The sequence below is a fragment of the Anthonomus grandis genome, chromosome 11 (assembly GCF_022605725.1).
Source record: "Anthonomus grandis grandis chromosome 11, icAntGran1.3, whole genome shotgun sequence".
In the NCBI taxonomy this organism is placed as follows: domain Eukaryota; kingdom Metazoa; phylum Arthropoda; class Insecta; order Coleoptera; family Curculionidae; genus Anthonomus; species Anthonomus grandis.
In genome coordinates this window covers 28,253,766-28,276,392 of record NC_065556.1, presented here as the reverse complement: position 1 = coordinate 28,276,392, position 22,627 = coordinate 28,253,766, and the positions used below count along the sequence as shown (strand labels likewise).

Sequence of the window (22,627 nt, the reverse complement as noted above, 5' to 3'; positions counted from 1 at the left end):
CGTTTTAGTTGAAGATTTATTAAAGAAATTCCAGTTTTCAATGGGATCTTACACGGTGTCGTAAGGCCTTTTGATAAAAACAACTCAACCGGAAGAACTGATAAATTTTCGAACGAAAGCCTAAATTAGAATCGTGTTTGATTGATCCTTTTTAAGGGTGAAACTAGAAGGGCGTTGTTTGGGGAAGAGATGCTGCCTTTATCTGATGTGTGAAAAATTCACTTTTAACCTCATCTGAGTCCCTAGAATCTTTGACTATCGCTATAAAGTGACCTCTTCCATCTATAAAGGTTAAAATTACCTAAAAAAAAGTATAATTTCAAGCCGATGTTGGACGTTACATAAAAGTAAAATGCTGAATATTTTTGGAACTTTTTATTTTTTTTTAAATTTGAGTTAATGTCCACAACTCAAAAAATTGATGAGATAGAATTTTGAGAATTTGTACACGTATTCTCTGTTCAATTTAGTTGAATACCTATTTCAGCGTTTTTAAAAATTTGTACAATATTTAAAAAAAAATAGATTTTTGAAAAAAGTCTATTTTTTTCTTATAATTTGAGAAAATGTCCATAACTCAAAAAAGTGATGAGATAGAATTTTGAGAATTTGTACACGTATTCTCTGGCCAATTTGGTTGGACACCTATTTCGGCGTTTTTAAAAATTTGTACAATATTTAAAAAAATATATATTTTTGAAAAAAGCCAATTTTTTTGTTAAAATTTGAGAAAATGTCCATAACTCAAAAAATTGATGAGATAGAATTTTGAGAATTTGTACACGTATTCTCTGTTCAATTTAGTTGGACACCTATTTCAGCGTTTTTAAAAAATTGTACAATATTTGAAAAAAAATATATTTTTGAAAAAAGTCTATTTTTTCTTAAAATTTGAGAAAATGTCCATAACTTAAAAAATTGAGGAGATAGAATTTTGAGACTTTGTACACGTGTTCTCTGTCCAATTTGGTTGGACACCTATTTCAACGTTTTTAAAAAATTGTACAATATTTGAAAAAAAATATATTTTTGAAAAAAGTCTATTTTTTCTTAAAATTTGAGAAAATGTCCATAACTCAAAAAATTGAGGAGATAGAATTTTGAGAATTTGTACACGTATTCTCTGTCCAATTTGGTTGGACACCTATTTTAGCGTTTTTAACAATTTGTACAATATTTAAAAAAAATATATATTTTTGAAAAAAGTCTATTTTTTTCTTAAATTTTAAGAAATTGTCCATAACTGAAAAAATTAATGAGATAGAATTTTGAGAATTTGTACACGTATTCTCTGTCCAATTTGGTTGGACACCTATTTCAGCGTTTTTAAAAATTTGTACAATATTTAAAAAAAATATATATTTTTGAAAAAAGTCTATTTTTTTCTTAAAATTTGAGGAAATGTCCATAATTCAAAAAATTGATGAGATAGAACTTTGAAAATCTGTACACGTATTCTCTGTCCAATTTGGTTGGACACCTATTTCAGCGTTTTTAAAAATTTGTACAATATTTTTAAAAAAATATATTTATGAAAAAAAATCTATTTTTTTCTTAAAATTTGAGAAAATGTCCATAACTCAAAAAATTGATGAGATAGAATTTTGAGAAATTGTACACGTATTCTCTGTCCAATTTGGTTGGACACCTATTTCAGCGTTTTTAAAAATTTATACAATATTTTAAAAAAAATATATTTATGAAAAAAAATCTATTTTTTTCTTAAAATTTGAGAAAATGTCCATAACTCAAAAAATTGATGAGATAGAATTTTGAGAATTTGTACACGTATTCTGTGTCCAATTTGCTTGGACACCTATTTCAGCGTTTTTAAAAATTTATACAATATTTAAAAAAAAATATATTTTTGAAAAAAGTCTATTTATTTCTTATAATTTGAGAAAATGTCCATAACTCAAAAAATTAATGAGATAGAATTTTGAGAATTTGTAAACGCATTCTCTTTCTAATTTGGTTGGACACCTATTTCAGCGTCTTTAAAAATTTGTACAATATTTAAAAATATATATATTTTTGAAAAAAGTCTATTTTTTCTTAAAATTTGAGAAAATGTCCATAACTCAAAAAGTTGATAAGCTAGAATTTTTAGAATTTGTACACGTATTCTCTGTCCAATTTGGCTGGACACCTATTTCAGCGTTTTAAAAAATTTGTACAATATTTAAAAAAAAATATAGTTTTGAAAAAAGTCTATTTTTTTCTTAAAATTTGAGAAAATGTCCATAACTCAAAAAATTGAGGAGATAGAGTTTTGAAAATTTGTACACGTATTCTCTGTCCAATTTGGTTGGACACCTATTTCGGCGTTTTTAAAAATTTGTACAATATTTAAAAAAAATAAAGATTTTTGAAAAAAGTCTATTTTTTTCTTATAATTTGAGAAAATGTCCATAACTCAAAAAATTGATGAGATAGAATTTTTAGAATTTGTACACGTATTCTCTGTCCAATTTGGTTGGACACTTATTTCAGCGTTTTTCAAAACTTGTACAGAAATTTGAGGAAAAAAGATCTAAAAAGTTTCAAAAATGTTTAACTTGTTTGTTTAAAAAATAGAGAGTCATTTCCATTTAAGTTATGCATAAAATACGCATTTAAAGTTACATTAGAAATAAGGAGCTTTTGTTAACTACTTAATGTTTACAATAATAATGGCTCAACTGCCTGGAATAAAATTTCCATTTTTATTCCAGGCACTCAAGTTCCAAGACGTTTCAATTGACTAGACGAAAACTGTAGTAATTCATACGGAAACAAAATAAAAAAATGAGAGTCATAAATGCCTATTTATAAATTAATAATTCATTAAATAGTCCAGGAAACATTACAAAATTTCTACTAAAATCACCCTGTACGTGGCCAAAGTCCTCAGACCACCACGCAATTTCTCCAGAAAGTTTTTAGTATAATTTCAGTATAGTACTGAGTAACAAACTGTACAAAATCCTAATAAAAATATTGTATTACAACCCTTTAAAAAATTATAATTTACTACTGTTTTTGACATCACTCCTACAAATTATAACGTGGTTGATTAAACCCCCGACCCCACTAATCACGATTTAACCCCCAAAGCGAACAATATATACAGGGTGTCTCACGACGAATAGACGCGATCGATATCTCGGAAACTAATTTTTCAAAAATTTTGAAAACTTAGCAACATGGCACAGTCGATGGGGGCTACACAACTAAAATATTTTGACAGTTGTGACGTTTCCGGTTATACCGGAAGTAGGTGTCAACTTTGTTATTTTAAATGGAACACCCTGTATATTTTTACATTTTTGGTTTTTACGTGAAATTCTAAGTATATTTTGTGTATAATATCCTATACCTAAGTGTAACCGTTTTTGACATATTTTAAATTTCATGTGAAAAACTATGTTTATAAGCCCTAACATAATTACCGATTACTCCCTTTTAGTAGCCTTTATTTATTGGTTAGTTTTGGTTTTATTTTAGAGGAAGGACCACTTTAAAAGACTATTTTAATATTTGGCTAAAAAAAAGATACAGGAGGGTCAAAAACTAGCATTAAAAATTAAAATGAAAAAATCATTAAAAGTCAATTTTTTTAAATGGAAACCCCCTATTTTTATAATTTTTTCTTAAAGATAATTAAAAATATGGTTAACTTTGTATAAGGTTATCTAGTCCAAAAATTGATAGTTTCCGAAATATTGGCAGTTTAAATTTGGCCTAATATTAAAAGCCGTATAGTAACACGCCTCAAGGATTGTTGATTAGTTGGGCATGACGGTTGTCATAGTAACCGCTAGAAGCGGCAGTAAGACAATGGATTATATGCATTAAATTTATAAGTTACTTGCTATTTAAGTTTTCTTCGTAAAAGTGTAATTTAATTAAAAAGTGTACATTTCTGTTATAATTTCCATTTAAAAAAATTGACTTTTAATGATTTTTTCATTTTAATTTTTAATGCTAGTTTTTGACCCTCCTGTATCTTTTTTTTAGCCAAATATTAAAATAGTCTTTTAAAGTGGTCCTTCCTCTAAAATAAAACCAAAACTAACCAATAAATAAAGGCTACTAAAAGGGAGTAATCGGTAATTATGTTAGGGCTTATAAACATAGTTTTTCACATGAAATTTAAAATATGTCAAAAACGGTTATACTTAGGTATAGGATATTATACATAAAATATACTTAGAATTTCACGTAAAAACCAAAAATGTAAAAATATACAGGGTGTTCCATTTAAAATAACGAAGTTGACACCTACTTCCGGTATAACCGGAAACGTCACAACTGTCAAAATATTTTAGTTGTGTAGCCCCCATCGACTGTGCCATGTTGCCAAGTTTTCAAAATTTTTGAAAAATTAGTTTCCGAGATATCGATCGCGTCTATTCGTCGTGAGACACCCTGTATATATATAAATTCTCGATTAATTAAGGCAAAAAATTCTCGATTTCCTGTTGCCTGCATCGCGTTCTCTTTTTCCAATTTTTTTCATAAAAAACCAGCTGGGAAAATAATTAAAGGAATTTTTCATGCAGAAGAAAAATACGAGTTTTACGATAACGTGGGGATTAATTGCGTGTTTCGCGTTAAAAAAAAAAAAAAAGGTGAAGAGAATACTGAGGGATGCCGCTTTGAACTCTCCGCGAAAAAACAAGTTAATTAGCCCCAATGCGGGGAGGGGAGCAAAAATTCAAAATACTTTATTTGACTATGAAAAGAAAAACAATTCGAACTAAAAGTTAGTTGCAAAAGAATCATATAAAAAAACGAGAGCCGTTTTCATTTAAGTTATGCATAAAATACACAATTTTTTTATTTAATTTTACATTAGAATAATGGCTCAACTGCCTGGAATAAAATTTTTATTTTTATTCCAGGCACTCAAGTGCTAGGCGAAAACTGTAGTAATTCATTCGGAAACAAAATAAAAAAATGAGAGTCATAAATGCATAATTCATCAAAGAGAGAGATTACAAGAGATTCGCAAAGTAAATATTTAGTTTTTGAGAAAAGATATTTTTTTAAGTGTGAAATATTCCTTAATCTAAGATATGCCAATTTTAATTTATTATTGATATGACTCTCAAATCTTAGTTCGCAGTCTATAAACATTCCTAAATTTTTACCTCATCCGTAAGAAAATGTTTAACTTGTTTATTTAATTGATTAAGGAAAAATAAAAAAAACGCGAATCGTTTTCATTTAAGTTATGCATAAAATATGCAATTTTCTAATTTAATTTTACATTAGAAATAAGGGGCTTTTGTTGACACACATTACAATAATAATGGCTCGACTGCCTGGAATAAAATTTCAATTTTTATTCTAGGTACTCAAGTTCAGAAATATTTTTTAATCTAAGATATGCGAATTTTATTTTATTATTGATATGACTTTCAAATTTTAGTTCGCAGTCCATGAACATTCCTAAATTTTTACCTCATCCGTAATTGGTACAAAAACATTTCCAAATTAATTATTTAAATTGTCCTTGACGAGCCCTTTAATCTGATAATTTCAATGATAGATCAATACTTGAGATTTAAAGGGATTAATTTTTAGATTGTGTTCTTGTGCATATAGGGCAATATTATTTAATTCAGTATTTATATTTAGTTCTGTCTGTTGAATAATATTAAAGTTTAATGGTAAATACAGTTGAGAGTCATCTGCATACTGAAGAATTTGAAAGTGTTGAAAAAAAAATATTTTTTTTTCTAAAAATTCCACAATATATCCATAACCCAAAAAATTAATAATATAAAATTTTTTAAAATTTGCACACATATTCTCTAGACAATTTGGTTGGATACCTATTTTAGCGTTTGTCAAAAAATTTGTATAGAATTATGGAAAAAAATAATTAAGACAAATATTCATTAGCTAAAAAATATATCATACAGTTTTGAAAATATCGACGGGTTTTTGACAAAACATCGTAAGCGACAAAAAGTCCATAAATTGCTTTTTTTGAACAAACTGTTGCTTACGATAAAATACACATTAGTAGTACTTTCTATGCCTCGAATATTCACTATTAAAGGCCTAAAATGAATATTTACTTGATTGTAACCACCAATTATAGTCCGGGGAATCTGTACTTTTTAACAAAAAATTGCAACCCGCAAACGAACGACTGGATGTGGTAAAGGGGTTCATAAGAAACATAAAAAAAATAAATTCATACCTGGGGTAGTTGCGGGGGTGAAAACTGAATAAAAACAGCTGGAGCATTTTTCTATCGCTATTTCCGGCGAAAGTTGACGCTCAAATAAAAAGTGCTTAATGGCAAAGTTGTAGATAATATAAAAATCTATAATTTTTGTAAAGGACACTTTTGAACATAACCTCAAAATGTTCAAGATAAATGCAAAAATTGCGAAATTTTTTTTTTCGTTTTTTATTTTTCATTTATCCAAAAATTACGCAATTTTCATAAAACTTAGTACAAATATACCCTTTAGTATCCTAAATAATCTCTATTTTTTTCAGTACTATACAATAACAATTTTTCAAGAAATTCAAGTTTTTCAAAAAAATTACTTTTTTTTTAAACGAAATTTGTCCTTCAGAGAATTGTCCTAGGAAGTTCATATGGGGCTTATTTTTATTTTTACTTTTTAATAAAATAAAGGAAGGTTATACTTCCTATTTGAAAATAAGCCAAAAAATGCAAAAAACTGAAAATTTTTTTTTTGCAACAATGAACTTTTGAATAATTGTTAATAATTTACTAACAATTTTTAAAATGTCAAAAAAGTAATAGCACCACTAGATTCTACGAAAAAAAAATACTTAAGAAAATATATATTTCATCATGTAAAGTATATCAAATAATATAAATCATGTAATATATTGTAAGCGACAAATTACCCGAAAAATTGTAAAATTTTACAAAAAATTAATTTTTAAAGTTATCTAAATTACTTTAGGAGTTCAGAAAAAAAAACAACAAATTTTATTAAAAAATAAAAAAAATAGAAGAAAAAAACATTTCTTGTAAAATTCGAGAAAAGTCGCTTACGATGTTTTGTCAAAAACCCATCGATATGTACTTATATTTAAGCGTTTTACAAAATTTGTACAGAATTTTGAACAAAAAAAATCTAAAAAGTTGCAAAAATGTTTAACTCGTTTGTTTAATTGATTAACGAAAAATAAAAAAACGAGAGTCATTTCCATTTAAGTTATGCATAAAATATGCATTTTTTCATTTAATTTTACATTAGCAATAAGGGGCTTTTGTTGACTACTTAATGTTCACAGTAATAATGGCTCTGGCTAAACTGCCTGGAATAAAATTTTCATTTTTATTCTGCATGCTGTCAGCAACATAAATTGAAAAAAATAATGGTGATAGAATTGAACCTCTAGAGGAACGCCTTTTTCTATTTTGTTAAACTTTAACTTTAGAACACTGTTTTCATTTTGAAGAACTACCCAACAAAATCGATCAAAAAGCTAACTTTGAAATAATTTAATGATATTACTCGAAAAGCCAATAATATAAAGTAGTTGGGTTAAATATAATACACAAAGACCCTTTTGAAACATATCTCTCACTAATTTTTTTTTCCCTGGAACGTCTTCACCCGTCACTAAATAGCGGCAGATCCGTAAGCTGACCATCATCCCTCCGGACCCAAAAGCAGCTTTATCCGGATCGATGCCAATCCCAGATAGGACCGTAAGTATTAGGGCATCCCGGATAATGGGCACGTCAAGGAAATCGACGGAGATGAGCAGCCTCGGGGCGTTTTTATCCCGGATTTTCAAATTGTGTAAACAACGTTTTATTGAGCAAATTCTTTGTATGTTTTCGAAAAAAAAAATCCAATTAAAATAAATGAAATTTATTACATACGTAAGCCTCATCGATAAATCTAACTACGCGTTCGCCCAACGGACACACAATTACTTAAGATCTGATAATATTTCTTTTCGGTTCCCGTAATATTACCTAATTAATTATTATGGCACGATAATAATTATTACTACCCAGGTGCAGTGTTAAGTAAACCGAAATGCATGTTATTAGTCTAATTTGCGCGCATATATCGAAAGAAAAATCATATGTGCGTATGCGCGATTTGAAAAGAGATAACCGCTTAAATTGGGTAATTAATTACCGAGTACGTTAATAAACTGAAATTTGATGTGTAATAAATAGTGTTAAGATTATGGTGTAATTATGACGGAATGGTTGTTTGTCTTTTCGTGTTACAACAGTTGTTTAGAACTGATGTAACACAAAAAGATTCCCTTGAATCTATACAAATTAGTGTGTCGAAACAACAAAATCGAAAATTATCGTAGAATATGTATACAATTTGCATACCTAAGCTCCTGAACTATTTTATAACAAAGCAACGTTCTTGGCTACTTAAAACTTAATATCAAAATCTTAACATGTTTTTTTATAGCAAAAGATTCACGGTAAAAAACTTGGTTTGCTATCAGTCTGACATATGTGACAAGAGAAGTTTTTCCAAAGTTCTTCATACGTAGCCCAAGGTTCAGTTTTGGCAACGATATTTATTTCTAAATTGCACCTTCAAGATTTCATTGACGTTAATATCATGCTTTCCTCCAAATTTCCCTGATGAAAAGCAAGGGTACTTATCATTTACTTAGGGCTGGATCCCACTTTTGGGTGTATCTCAGTATTTACTAATTTCTCAAAAAAATGATGAAAACATGAAATATAACATCAAGTTTTTCCTACCTAATACTGTTTAAATCAGCTTCTTAGCTGTAATACAAGAGAAGTTATTAAGCATTTTGTTGAGAGACAATCAGACAAAAGACTGCCGGGTCTATTTTTTGGGGATATTTCAATAACTAACAATTTCTCAAAAAAAGTGTAAATACGTAAAATGTACCGTGAAATTTTTCTCACCTAACGCTATTTAAATAGTCTTCCTAGCTACAATAGGAAAGAAGTAATTAACAGTTTTATTAAGAGACAATCAGAGAAAAGACTGTCGGGTTCAACTTTTGGGGATATCTCAAAAGCTAATAGTTTCTTAACAAAAGTATTAAAATGTAAAATATACCCTCAAGTTTTCCCCATCCAACACTGTTTAAATCATCCTCCCAGCTACTATAGAGAAGAAGTTATTGAAAATTGTGTTAAGAGACAATCAGGCAAAAGACTCTTGGGTCCTTTTTTTGAGGATATAAAAAAAACTAATAATTTCTCAAAAAAAAGTGTAAAAACATAAAATGTACCGTCAAATTTTTTCCACGTAACGCTGTTTAAATGATCTTCCTAGCTATAACACAAAAGAAGTTATTGAAAATTTTGTTTAGAGACAATCAGACAAAAGGCTGTCGGATCAATTTTTTGGAAATTTTTCAAAAACTAACAATTTCTTAAAAAAAGTGTAGAGACATAAAATATACCGCTAAATTTTTACCACCTAACGCTGTTTAAATGATCTTCCTAGCTATAATAGGAAAGAAGTTATTGAATATTTTGTTCAGAGACAATCAGTGAAGAGAGTGTCGGGTCCAACTTTTAGAGATATTTCAAAAACTAACCATTTTTCAGAAAAAAGTGTAAAAGTTTAAAATCTACCGTTAAATTTTCCATCCAATGCTGTTTAAATGATCTTTTTAGCTACAATAGAAAAGAAGTAATGGGAAATTTTGTTGAGAGACAATCAGACAAAAGACTGCCGGGTCTATTTTTTGGAAATATTTCAAAAACTATTAATTTCTTAAAAAACCTGTGGAGAGGTAAATTGTACCCTCAAGTTTTTCCCATCCAACACTATTTAAATCATCCTCCTAGCTACCATAGAAAAGAGTTTATTAAAAATTGTGTTGAGAGACAATCAGACAAAAGACTGTCGGGTCCATTTTTTCAGGATATCACAAAAACTAATAATTTCTCAAAGAAAAGTGTAAAAACATAAAATGTACCGTCAAATTTTTCCCACCTAACACTATTTAAATGATTTTTCCAGCTAGAATACGAAAGAAGTTATTGAAAATTTTGTTCAGAGACAATCAGAGAAGAGAGTGTCGGATCCAACTTTTAGAGATATTTCAAAAACTAATAATTTTTTAGAAAAAAGTGTAGAAGCTCAAAATCTACCGTTAAATTTTCCCATCCAATGCTGTTTGAGTTATCTTTCTAGCTATAATAGAAAAGAGGTTATTGAAAATTTCGTTGAGAGACAATCAGACAAAAGACTGTCGGGTCTATTTTTTGGGGATATTTCAAAAACTAACAATTTGTCAAAAAAAAGTGTAAAAGCTTAAAATCTACCGTTAAATTTTCCCATCCAATGCTGTTTAAATGATCTTCCTAGCTACAATAGAAAAGAAGTTATTGAAAATTTCGATGAGAAACAATCAGACAAGAGACTATCGGGTCTATTTTCTGGGAATATTTCAAAAACTATTAATTTCTTAAAAAAAGTGTAGAAACGTAAATTGTACCCTCAAGTTTTTCCCATCCAACACTGTTTAAATCATCCTCCCAGCTACCATAGAGAAGAAGTTATTGAAAATTGTGTTATGAGATAATCAAGCAAAAGACTCTCGGGTCCATTTTTTGAGGATATCACAAAAACTAACAATTTCTCAAAAAAAGTGTGAAAACATAAAATATTTCAATAAACTTTTCCCATCTAACGCTATTCAAATGATCTTCTTAGGTACATTAGAAAAAAAGTTACTAGAAATTTTGTTCAGAGACGATCAAAGGAGGAACTGTCGGGTCTAACTTTCAAAGATATCTCAAAAACTAAGAGTTTCTCAAAAAAAATGTAAAAACATAAAATGTGCTATCAAATCTTTCCCACCTAAAGCTATTTAAACAATATTTCTAGCTATAATAGGAAAGAAGTTATTAAAAATTTTGTTCAGAGACAATCAGAGAAGAGTCTGTCGGGTCCAACTTTTGGGGATAACTAAAAAACTAATAATTTCTCAAAAAAAGTGTAAAGACATAAAATATACCCTCAAGTTTTTCCGATCCAACACTGTTTAAATCATTTTCTTAGCTAGAACAAGTAAGAAGTTATTGCACATTTTATTGAGAGACGATCAGAGAAGAGACTGTCAGATTCAACTTTTGACGATACCTGAAAAACTAATAATTTCTCAAATAAAGTTTAGGAACACAAAATGTACTCTCTTCGCAGCTATTAACTATGAACTTAGCAGAATCGTCAATTTTTTAACAATATAAAAATGATTTTTCAAAATATATCTTTTTTGTCCAAACCATTAAAAACCTTGTGATTCACCGGTGCTCTGACAGACATAGTTCAAAATTAGTACCAAAATGCTATTTATTCTTAAAATTTTAAATCAACAGTCTATCTGATAATAAAAATCAAACCTCTAAACACTCTTAAACATAATTTTTATAAATTTTGAATTCGTATTATTCGCGTTAAAATAATGTCTGCAGAGCGATCTTGGGCGTGACGTCACTTGTTAGTAACCCGATATTTTTGCTGTAGATAAAAGCGTTTGGTAATTGTGATATTTTCATGACAATTTATTGGTGTATAATGCCTTGGCGTACCAGTACTTATTATCTACATATTTGGACTAAAAGTTTCTATGTAAACCACTATTTTGGGTTAAAACCTTCTTTATTTCACTTCTTTATATCAAAGTTCCTCAGTTGTTATTCAACTCTAGAATTAAGCTTGAGTTTTAGTTTTTCCTAGACTAGCTGAAGGTTGGTTGCTTCAAGCAGTTTGACGAATCTCCCCTAGAGTGACAAATATTTGTAAAAATTTGCTAAATAAAATTCTGGCTGTTCACTGGCGCCAGCACCCATGAATTTAACATGAAAGTGATACAATTTAAAGGGTGAAGGCTGAGGGATGTAATGAGCTAAGGGACGATGAGTTTCAGATGGCCTTAAGGTCCTGTAGGGTATAAAGGACCTATAAAGCTATTTATATACTCGGGCAAATACAATTAAGTAGCTTGATACCTTAAGATTGCACGTTAAAGGAAATTGGATTATTTTGGAGACAACAAGAAGTAATTTGAAAGGGTTTTTATTGGGACATTATGAAGGGAAAAGTGTTTTTATTTGGGGATTTTTTTCAACTGTTTTTTGGTTTTAAGAGGGATTTTAGGGAATATTGCTGTGAATGAAGACCCAAAAAAACAGCATTTTTTCCATTATAGCTCACTTAAACAAAATAAAATATCTTGGAATTATAATTGATCAATACTTAAAATGGAGTAGTCAAATTTATTATCTTTGTGGTAAATTCCGAAACCTAATACAAAAATTTTACGTTCTTCGAGAAATACTGGGCAACAAATTGTTTTCGCTTGTGTATAAATCTTTAGTGGAGTCTCTCCTTTCTTATGGCATAATAGTATGGGGTGGTACTTACTCTTCAACCGTTAAAAGTTGTCCAAAATTACATTCTTAAAGTAATTTATAAGAAAAATAGACTTTACTCAACTGAGCTACTATACAACTCTAATATTAGCGATATAAATCATCTTTATATAGAAAAAGTATGTTCTTTTGTACATAGTACTGATATTTCAAAAAAACGCATTTCCAAGGTATCAGGAGTAAGTAATATGCATAACAATCTTATTTTTCCACAGAATCATAAGCAAATTAACCCTTATTCTATAGATTATTTAGGAGCAAAATTTTATAACTTAATCCCCTCTGATATTAAGAATATAATTAATCAGAAAGTATTCCAATGGAAGGTCAAGAATTATATTCATGAAAATTTTAATAGTTTTAGGCCATTATCAGGATAATTTTATTACTCAAAAAATAATAGGTTATAGTGCAGATTACCAACTAATTTCTGAATTGTTTCTCTGTTTCTCTATATCTTGTCCTTTTATTATTATTATTATTATTATTATTATTAGTGTAGTTTTTGGTTACTTAAATTATTCATTTAAAGAACTTTAAGAAAGAGCTGGAATCCAAACACGGTAAAGATAAATAAATTTCTTTAATAATATATTTTTATATAGGCATACACAAGTATTAAGTTACTTAATGTAACGAAATTTGTGGATTATAAATAAATGAAAATCAAAATAAGTAAGTCATTAAACCCAGAGATTAACTTTTCAATGCATTTTCGCTATGACCTGCTTACGAAAAGGTTAATCTCAACCGTTCAAATTAGTGGAATATAATCTAAGGGTCCCTTTAACTGATTATAGTTAAAGGGACTATGTACCGTTCGACCGCAAGAGATTAGATTTTAGGGTGTTTCCTCCATTACATAAACATAAACCCTAATTACATAAAATTGGGCGCATACAGTCGTGAATGGAGAAGGGAGCCTTGGGCCAAAGAAAACTCCAAATCCGGTTTGATATTTTACATAATAACGGGGGGTAATAATCATTATGCTATTAGAGATGCGAGGGTGGACTAAGAAGTTGAAGGGTCTCACTTTGTATGGATTTTATGACTGAAGTAAAATTCGCTTAATTAATAAATACTCTTATTAAGGCGTTTCGTTATGATCTAAATAACTCATTACGATGAACATAATACGGTAATAAATTTCGGTCGGTAAACAATGGGCTCTCTCTGGGTAACGGTACTTTCCATGATTTTATTAATTCGAGATTTATTAAAACAACAGTAAAATGCGGAAAGAACGGGTCGATAAAAGCGCGGATTTATCATCTCGTAAAAGCTCGTGAGTTGTGTGCCAAGCGAAAACTCCTAAATTATGAAGTTTAAAACGGTGTCGGCGCTCATTATTTTCCTTGTCTTTTGCGGTTATTAAACTCTTTGACGGTGAACTTAACACAGAAATCGATAAATATGGATTTTGCCAATTTAGTTAATTCAGATTCCCGGTGTAGCGATGTAAATGCCAAAGTGAGTTTTATAAATTGCCCGTTTGGCAATAAAAATTCAACAACGTTTGCATTGTAACTTTATCTGTAATGCCCGTGCCGTTATATTAAAACCACAAATCAAACAGTGTAATATTTATTTATTTATATATTCCGGACGCGTCGCAAATTGTACAATGGACAAAATTCAAAATTTACAGTAGAGATTTTTTAAAAGTTTGTTAGCGTTACGTTAAGGGAAATACCTTTAAGGGACGATCAAAGTATTTTTTTTATTTCTATATTCCATAAGAAAAAAATACGAAAAAAAGAATATTTTTGTTTATATTAAGGTTTTTTTTATTAGTTTTGAACTATTTTTTTAATTTTATAAGTAATTGTTCTTTTAAGGTGTTTTTTTAGTTATTAGTGAAATTATAGACAACATTTTAAAATATAAATAATAATTTAGTTAGCCGCAGTATGGAAAAAAAATGATAAAAACTGGCAATTTTTTAAAATTCTTTTTATCTAAGGATTACAAAAAAACCGTAAAAAACTGTTTTGTAATTTTTTTCTTATAAACTCTTCAAAATGTTTACAATGGAAAAGTATACAGGGTGTCTCCTTTTTCATAGGGACAGTATTGCTATCTCCTATACTATAAAAGATACGAGGGCGGTTAAATTAGAAGAAAGTTGTGGCATTTTATTCTGATTAAAAAAGTGTATTTAGATTTTTTATGCGACGTTTCGTTTTTTAGATATCATCATCAACTTTTTTTTTTTTAAATACGGACCTGGATTTTTTATTTTATATTTAAAAAGAATTTTTATTTTCCTTTTCAACAATGTATAACTTAAATGTTTGTCTCGACGTTTCGGTATAAAAATAGCAGTTTTCAAGCTTTTTTCTTTAATACGGACCTGATTAGTATTTACAAAATTAAAATACGGCAGATTTGGGTTGAGTTGGGTTAGCTGCTAATATTATTCACTAACATCAATTGCGGCTGATATTTTTTTATGTGGTTAGGAAAAAAATTACGATATATGATTTGTTCGATATTAATATTCGATAACGAAAATCTATTTTCACAGCTGCATGTACGATGTTTTTATAGGATGTTATCTAAAGGTTGATGATGCAGTAAGGGAGTATGCTAGATTTTATCCAAACAGAACTGCTTCAGCGCGAAAAACTTTTTATTTGGTTTCAAGAAACCTCACTGAATTTGGATGTGTATCAAAAAAAACGCGGAAAAAACCGTGCCAAGAATATACACAACGATGTTTATGTTTTAGCTCAAATTCATCTTTATCCGGTATCTTCATTAAGAATTATAGGTTAGAACATAGGTATCATGACTACAAGTTCCAACCGGTTCAGAAAATGCATCCAGGTGATTCAGAACGCAGACTTGTTTTCTGCCGTTGGTATCAAGAGATGTTAAATGCAGACCCGATGTTCTCTACGACCATTTTATGGACCGACGAAACTACATTCACTAATAGTGTCATGTTTAACCGAAAAAACAAGCATTTCTATGCGCAAAACAACCCCCATTTAGTAGAGGAAACTAAGCCTCAAAATCGATTTAGTCTTAATATGTGGTGCGGAATCATCGGTAATAGGCTAATAAGTCCCAAAATTATTGATAGAAATTTAAATGATGAAAGGTACGTTAACCTATTGACGGAAGTTATGAATGAAATTCCATTGGAAACATTAAGAAGTATTCGGTGGTTTATGCAGGATGGCTGTGCCGCTCACAATTCCGCTGTTGCCCGAGATTTTCTCGACACAAATTTCCCTAATTGCTGGGTAGGAACAAACGGTCCTGTAAGGTGGCCTCCTTGTTCCCCATGCCTTAATCCTCTGGATTACTTCTTATGGGATTTTTTAAAAGATAAAGTCAATAACAGTGAAATAAATAATATGAAGGTGTTAACACATCGGGTCACTGCTGCATTTAGAGATTTAAAGCCCGAATACTTAACCCGCTCAATAGAGAATTTAGAATTAAGGGCCGTAAAATACATTGAACAAAATGGGGGTCACTTCAAAAATTTTTTGTAAATAGTATAAGTGTTATTTGTAAAAAACTGCTTAATTTCTGCTCAGAACTAAAAAACTGCTTTATAAGCAAGGAAAACAGCAACTTTTCTTGCCTAATATTTGTAAAGAGAATGTTGTTTCTTTAGTTAACTCCTATTGTTTTGTTATTTTTTTGGTTAATACACGTTTGTCATTTGTTTGTAAAGTAAATAAAATATTTCTTATTAAAAGTGTAAAATTCTATTTTATTTACACATTTATTGTTCCCCTTCTAAATCTAAAGCAAGTACTCGTAAATTAAAAGAACCATACCAAATTTTCGAATTTCTTTTTCTTACCCACAAAAAAAAGGGCACTGTAGTTTTAAAATTTTATCTTTAATATTGAAGATAAATAGGTAAATATGCATTGAAAAGGTATTTTAATTTTGTAAATACTAATCAGGTCCGTATTAAAGAAAAAAGCTTGAAACTGCTATTTTTATACCCAAACGTCGAGACAGACATTTAAGTTACACATTTTTGAAAAGGAAAATAAAAATTCTTTTTAAATATAAAATAAAAAATCCAGTTCCGTATTAAAAAAAAAAAAGTTGGTGATGATATCTAAAAAACGAAACGTCGCATAAAAAATCTAAATACACTTTTTTAATCAGAATAAAATGCCGCAACTTTTTTCTAATTAAATCGCCATCGTATCTTTCATAGTATAGGAGATAGCAACACTGTCCCTATGAAAAAGGAGACACCCTATATATCGCATTTTGCGGAAATTTGCGTTTTCTTGTATTTCTTCAAAAACCTTATTACTTGCAAACACAATTATTTAAATAAATGGTACATATTTAACAGTAACCTTGAAAATTCGGTAAAATATTATTATTGCATGTAATTAAATTTAATACAGGGTGAACAAAGAAATATACATATAAAAGGCTATTCACGACATACGACACGGCTAAACTACAGAGTAAAAAAAAATAGGAATATAAGAAGCGTTCCAGAAGTATCTTTTAAAATTAGTTGCTTGATATACAGGGTGTTTCAAAGTGCAGAAACATATTAAAGTTACGTTTTTTTAAAGGGAACATCCTGTTTATTATTTGATTTTTAGGTTCTACGCAAAAATACGTCATATTTTGTTCAACTGTTTTTAAAACAAAAATAGTTGAAAATCGAAAGGCTGTAGTTCTGAATACATTCAAAAAATGGTTTTCAATTTCCTATCTTATCTTTTCAAGACATTTACGATGATGTATATTTAATTATTTTATTTGCCAAAATAACTGTCAAAAATTTGACACCTGAGTTTAATAAAATGTAGGTGGATGAATAGGCGTTACAAAGTTAAAACAGCAAAGTGAATCTTTTTTTTTTCTAAATTAAATAGATTCAGAACTATATAGCCTTTTTAACTAAAAAAAAAAGTCGACTTTCAACGGAACGCCTCTGATAATCTTAAAATTTTTAATTAATTAATTCTAAAATTAATAAGAACGCTGTTAACTTGTGACCCAAAATTCACCGACTTTAGGAATAATTCAAGATTCAATAAAGAGTCACTTAGATTTTATATTGCCGTCTAGTTATCATTGTTATGAATATTAATTAATTTACCTTTCCTGCATATCCAGAACGCCCGCCTGCTTCGCCTTACTTAAATATAATACTCAACACATGAAAGAAGGTTTTTGAAGGGCTATGCCACACAGGTTCTATCTTATGATGAACCTGTGCAAACGGTTCTCTATAATCGAGGCATGGTCCTATTTATCATGTATTTAGTGAGTTGTATAACATATGTATATTATTATGCTACAATTTTGTATATGATTATTTATCGACCTTCATGATGAATAAATTTGTTTTGAATTTGAATTTGATGGAAATAGAGAAATTTGTGGAAGAAAATGAATTTTCAGAATCCTCGTTAGATGAATAATACCTGTAATTTTATTTTATATGTTTTCCTTACATTTCATTAAGAAAAAATAATCTTTCTATTTTCAACATTTCATTATATAATCTTTTTTAATATATTATACTTAAGTCACGAGACTTTTTTGCATTAACGTACGCCCTTTTGCTTAAACGCATTTTATTACGTATTGTTCTATTAAGTGGTATAAGCGTTTTTATAAATACCAGAAAATAGTAATATTCCTTACTTTTATTCATATAGCTTTGATACCGTAAAAATTACAAAATAAATTTTTTTAAAAACCGATTCTCTAAGTTTGAGAATCTAATTTTTATTATTAAGTTTTTTCGAAAAGTAAAATAAATAAATCAAGTATTTGGTTAAAAGTTAAAAAAAAATCAATAATGTGAATATTAAATTTTCAAATTTTTTTGAACATTCTTTATAAGAAATTATTTGTTTAGTTCGAGTATTACAGATACCTACATACTTAGATTATTAGTATTTTTACTATTATAAATATTTTACATTATTTGCAAATATAAAAAAGTTTATACTTTGTATTTCATCCTGTATAATGTTTACATATATATTTAATTATTAATTTTGTACTCCTGATACCACTATAAATATTTTTAATTTTATATAATTATAAATAATAATTATATAATATTAAAAAGTAGATTTATTTTGTCGCTCTCTTTCTATGTTTAAAAAAAAAAAAGAGATCCTTGTTCTAACTAACAGAAACACAAAATTAAAAACTTATCACTTTTTAGCTGTATTTCTGCTCTTGTATTATTTTTTAAATTTTGTATTAGTTAAGTACACCTGAAACACTTTGTAATTTGTGGATGTTCCTTTGAGATTCGCCCTGCTAACATCCTATTTGTTTTTGATAAATAAATAAATAAATAAATACCAGTTTCGTAATATATAAGATAGCATATTAAAATGAAATGTTTATACTTCGTTTCTTACCCTGTATAATGTGTACATTTATCCATTTTTAAAATTTAACGCTTTCTGGCTCTTGACAAAAGTATCTAAGTTACGATAAAAGTCATTTTTAAATTAAAATAAATATAATCCTAAAGCAATGAATTTTGTCCTCATTTCCCTATAAGACAAAACACAGTGCGTCGGGCAGATTTTTTTTTTGCGTTACCAATATAATTTTTGTACATTTATCGTGCTTTTATTAATTATATGTTTGTTTTTAATTTACGCGTTTTTTCTCGGATAAATCCATAATTTTTTTTTTGGGTTATATGTCGACCGCTTAATGAATTTCCGGATGAACGGTTTGAAAAATTAACGAATTTATTTGGACAAAGGCCTCACCAGACCGAATAATTGAAATTCATTTTTTTCACAAATTTAACATCAAATGACGCATAACATTTCGCTGGCATGTCTGTTTTAATTGGAAAATTAGCGTTTTTTTATAGAATATTAAGTTAAAAGCCACGAGGTCAGTTACTTTCGACAATTTCCGTACAATTATGTCCTCAATCAAAACAAACAGATCTATGAACAGGTTAAAAATGTAAGTGGATGAATGAATGCAAAGAAATCGTTCAAGTACAATATCTTTCTTTGATATAAAATGGAAACAACTATAGACCCTAAAAAACAAAAAATTATTTAGGAACAGTATCTAAAAGAAATTGTTTCAAGATCACAGATTCAGTTGCCTTAGAATCCTCACGACAGAAGCGTTCTCCTAGATTATAGCAGAGCTTTTGACTAAGTAAACCATGCTATTGCTAAATCACACTACTGAGGTTTTTCATCTGAAACAAGTAGTTAATTTCACGAACATTTGACTATTTAAGGAAAACGGAACTAGACCCAATCCTTGTAATGTGGTGTATCTGAAGAAAGTATTCTTGGTTGCCTATTATTTTTATTATGTACCTCTGACCTCTCTTCTCAGATTCGCTCTTGCTCTGTTTATTTCTACGTTGATGATACTCAACTTCTATCATCCTTTAGTCCCCAGGACTCATGTGTAGCTCTCAGTATTTTTAATTCATTTTAATGATCATTGGTGATTTGGACTTCATTTTTAATAGTTCCTTTAATTTTAAGTCATGTTTCAAAAAAACTTTCTTTACTGCATTTAAAAATGAAAAATCTATAACCATTTAAACGTATGCTTTGACAGCACATCATGATTACTGTGATGCTGTATATTATTTTTTAAATTCATAATAGCAAAGAAAAATTCAAACGGTCCAAAGTGTATGGATCCTTAATGGATATGCTAATACTAACCATCTGAAATTTAATTTACGTGTTGATCTTCACTTTGCTTTATTTATGCATGGTATAGTGAGCACACATTCTCTTAACTACCAACCTGGTTCAATATCTGGTGTAGTCAAGATTTTTATGAAAATTATTTTCAACGCACTAAATAATTTAACAAATACTAATACGGATTTAGAAGAGGCACAAACTCAAGGAGATTAACCATTGTGATGGAAAGAAAAATCTATTCGTCTGCTTTTTCTGGACTATAAAAATGCCTTTGACCGTATTTAATACGAGAAGTTTATATATATTTTGCAAACACCTTATACTAGAATTGCCAGGGATGTATTCGAATAACATATGACAATACATCTTAGATTAATAACGAAAGGAGAGTTTGCCAAGGTTTATAATAGTTAAACAATCGTTAGAACACCGACTAAAACGAACAAAAATAACCTGTCAATGTTTATGTTTTATTTACGTTTAACAAGAAGGTTTATTACATGGTAATAATATACAATTATTATTGCATAAAAGTTTGGTATATTGTAAACTATTTAAAGACGTTTATATATAAAGCGTTTTTTTAAAAAAAACTTTACTACCAATGTAGTTATTTTTTTTAATGTATTTTATGCATCAGGGCGCACTTTTCGACGTACAAAAAAAATAATTTCTACCAATGGCGTTTATGAGGGATTTATTATAAATATTATTTAATAAAAAAAAAGTACACCACTGTATTTTTTTAAAATAAATTTTATTTTTTAAATCTTTGTTTAATTCTGAGCAAATTTGTATTCTTGAGTTTTTTTTTATTTGTATATCTTATTTGGTAAAATTATTGTTTCATATACGTTAATGCATTTCTTATTTTTTCTAAATTTCTTTGTATATGATATTCCATTATTCTACTTTAAGATATATACGTGTACCCCCCCACCCACCCCACACAATTTACCAATAAAAAATTGTTTTCAAAATCATTTTTTTTCAAAATATTACGCACGAATAACAGCTGGTTTCGTCATTAACATCTAATCTAATTACACAGTTTTTTTTATTTAAATTTGATATAATTATATATGTCTATATCATTAAATTTAAAAAATAATTTAAATAAAAATTATTTTTATTTATAATTAAATTTATAATTAATAATTTAAATTAAAACAAATAATTTAATACAAAAACAGTGCTATTAGGTTGGATATTATGGACGAAAAACGGTGATTTTTCAAAAGAATTCCTTACTGGAAAAATGTTTGGGGTGGGTGGGGGGGTAGGGGTTATGTTGATGAAAAACATTGTTATTGCAAAAAAATATATATTCAATATTTAATTTAATACCACTGTTTATTTAAATTTGTTATAATTTTATATATGAATATTTAGTATAAAAAAAGCGTTATTACATTAGATATTATGAACAGAAAAAACAGTAATTTTTTAGAAGAATTTCATCAAATATATGAGGTGTAAGTAGTTATCGAGTTTAAAAATTAGATATGTAACTCGCGTGTAATTTTTTTTTAATTCCAAAATTTTCTCCCTTTTGTAAACAGAATCGTATATAATATACGTATTTTCTACAGCTAAATAAATATTCCTTGACCATATACGGTTGATAGATATACCAAAACCAAAAATTTACTAAAAAAATCATTGAGAATAAATATATATTTAACATAATTACATTAAAAAAAAGCACAAATAAACGCAAAAACGCCACCTACCTGCACTTGATAAAAGTCCTCACGTTCCTCGGTCTGTAACCCTCTAGTAATCGTTACTCGCCCTGTATTGGCGATCCCATTGATCGCAGCAGGGCCAGTGTTGCTGTTAGAGGAGGAGGAGGAGGAGGACGAAGTTTCCTCTTCTGGCGTTTTCACGAACTGAATCCGTCCAGCCTCCACGCAAATGTTCGGCGTTAGAGGGAGACACCTGCAAGGGAACATTATCGATCAAGGAAACTCAAACGGGGAAACTTTAGGGAGAACTTTACCTTTGTGGGGGCGGCGGGGGCGGAGGGGTGTCCGCGCGCTCGTTCTTCTCGTAGCCCACCAGATGGCGCGCGTCCAGCACCGGATGCACCTGGTGGGCCGAACGTGGCTTCTCGTTATCCAGGGGACTCGTTTCTGATGTTATACGGGAATTGCCGCTTGACCTGGAATTAAAGGAAACAAATTAGTTTGGTCCTAATTAATATCTAAGGAGAAAATTAAGTTCAAAGTTAGAAATGAAGTGTATTTTTCTTAAAAGTATTATCCATAACATCGTGTTTCATTATTGACTAAAATATCGTTAATCTTAAAACACTGAATGCTCTGGATTCCGTAAACAGCACTTGCTAATGAATCATTTCTGAGACAACTGCAAATCTATATCCACTTATGTCAATGCATCAGTATTTAAAATACTTGGAACACATTGCCAGGAGATCAGAGGCAATGAAGAAGCTCATCACAGAATGAAAAGTAAATGGATTCTTCCAGGCAATTATTGTTCAAAGAAGAGTAAAATACGTCTCAATATTTGAAATTGTTCAATCTTCCAAAAA

General features: G+C 29.1%; 1 protein-coding gene across 2 annotated transcripts in view; it reads right to left on the bottom strand.

Moving 5' to 3' along the window:
* Window positions 1–22,627, bottom strand: part of LOC126741872 (uncharacterized) — a 313,270-nt gene that overhangs the window by 216,691 nt on the left and 73,952 nt on the right. For both annotated transcript variants that reach the window (XM_050448321.1, XM_050448322.1), the window contains exons 2-3: window positions 22,073–22,234; window positions 21,804–22,011 (exon numbers count right to left, since the gene is read on the bottom strand). In XM_050448321.1, the coding sequence (XP_050304278.1) occupies window positions 21,804–22,011; window positions 22,073–22,234 (370 nt within the window). The remainder of the gene's footprint in view (window positions 1–21,803; window positions 22,012–22,072; window positions 22,235–22,627) is intronic.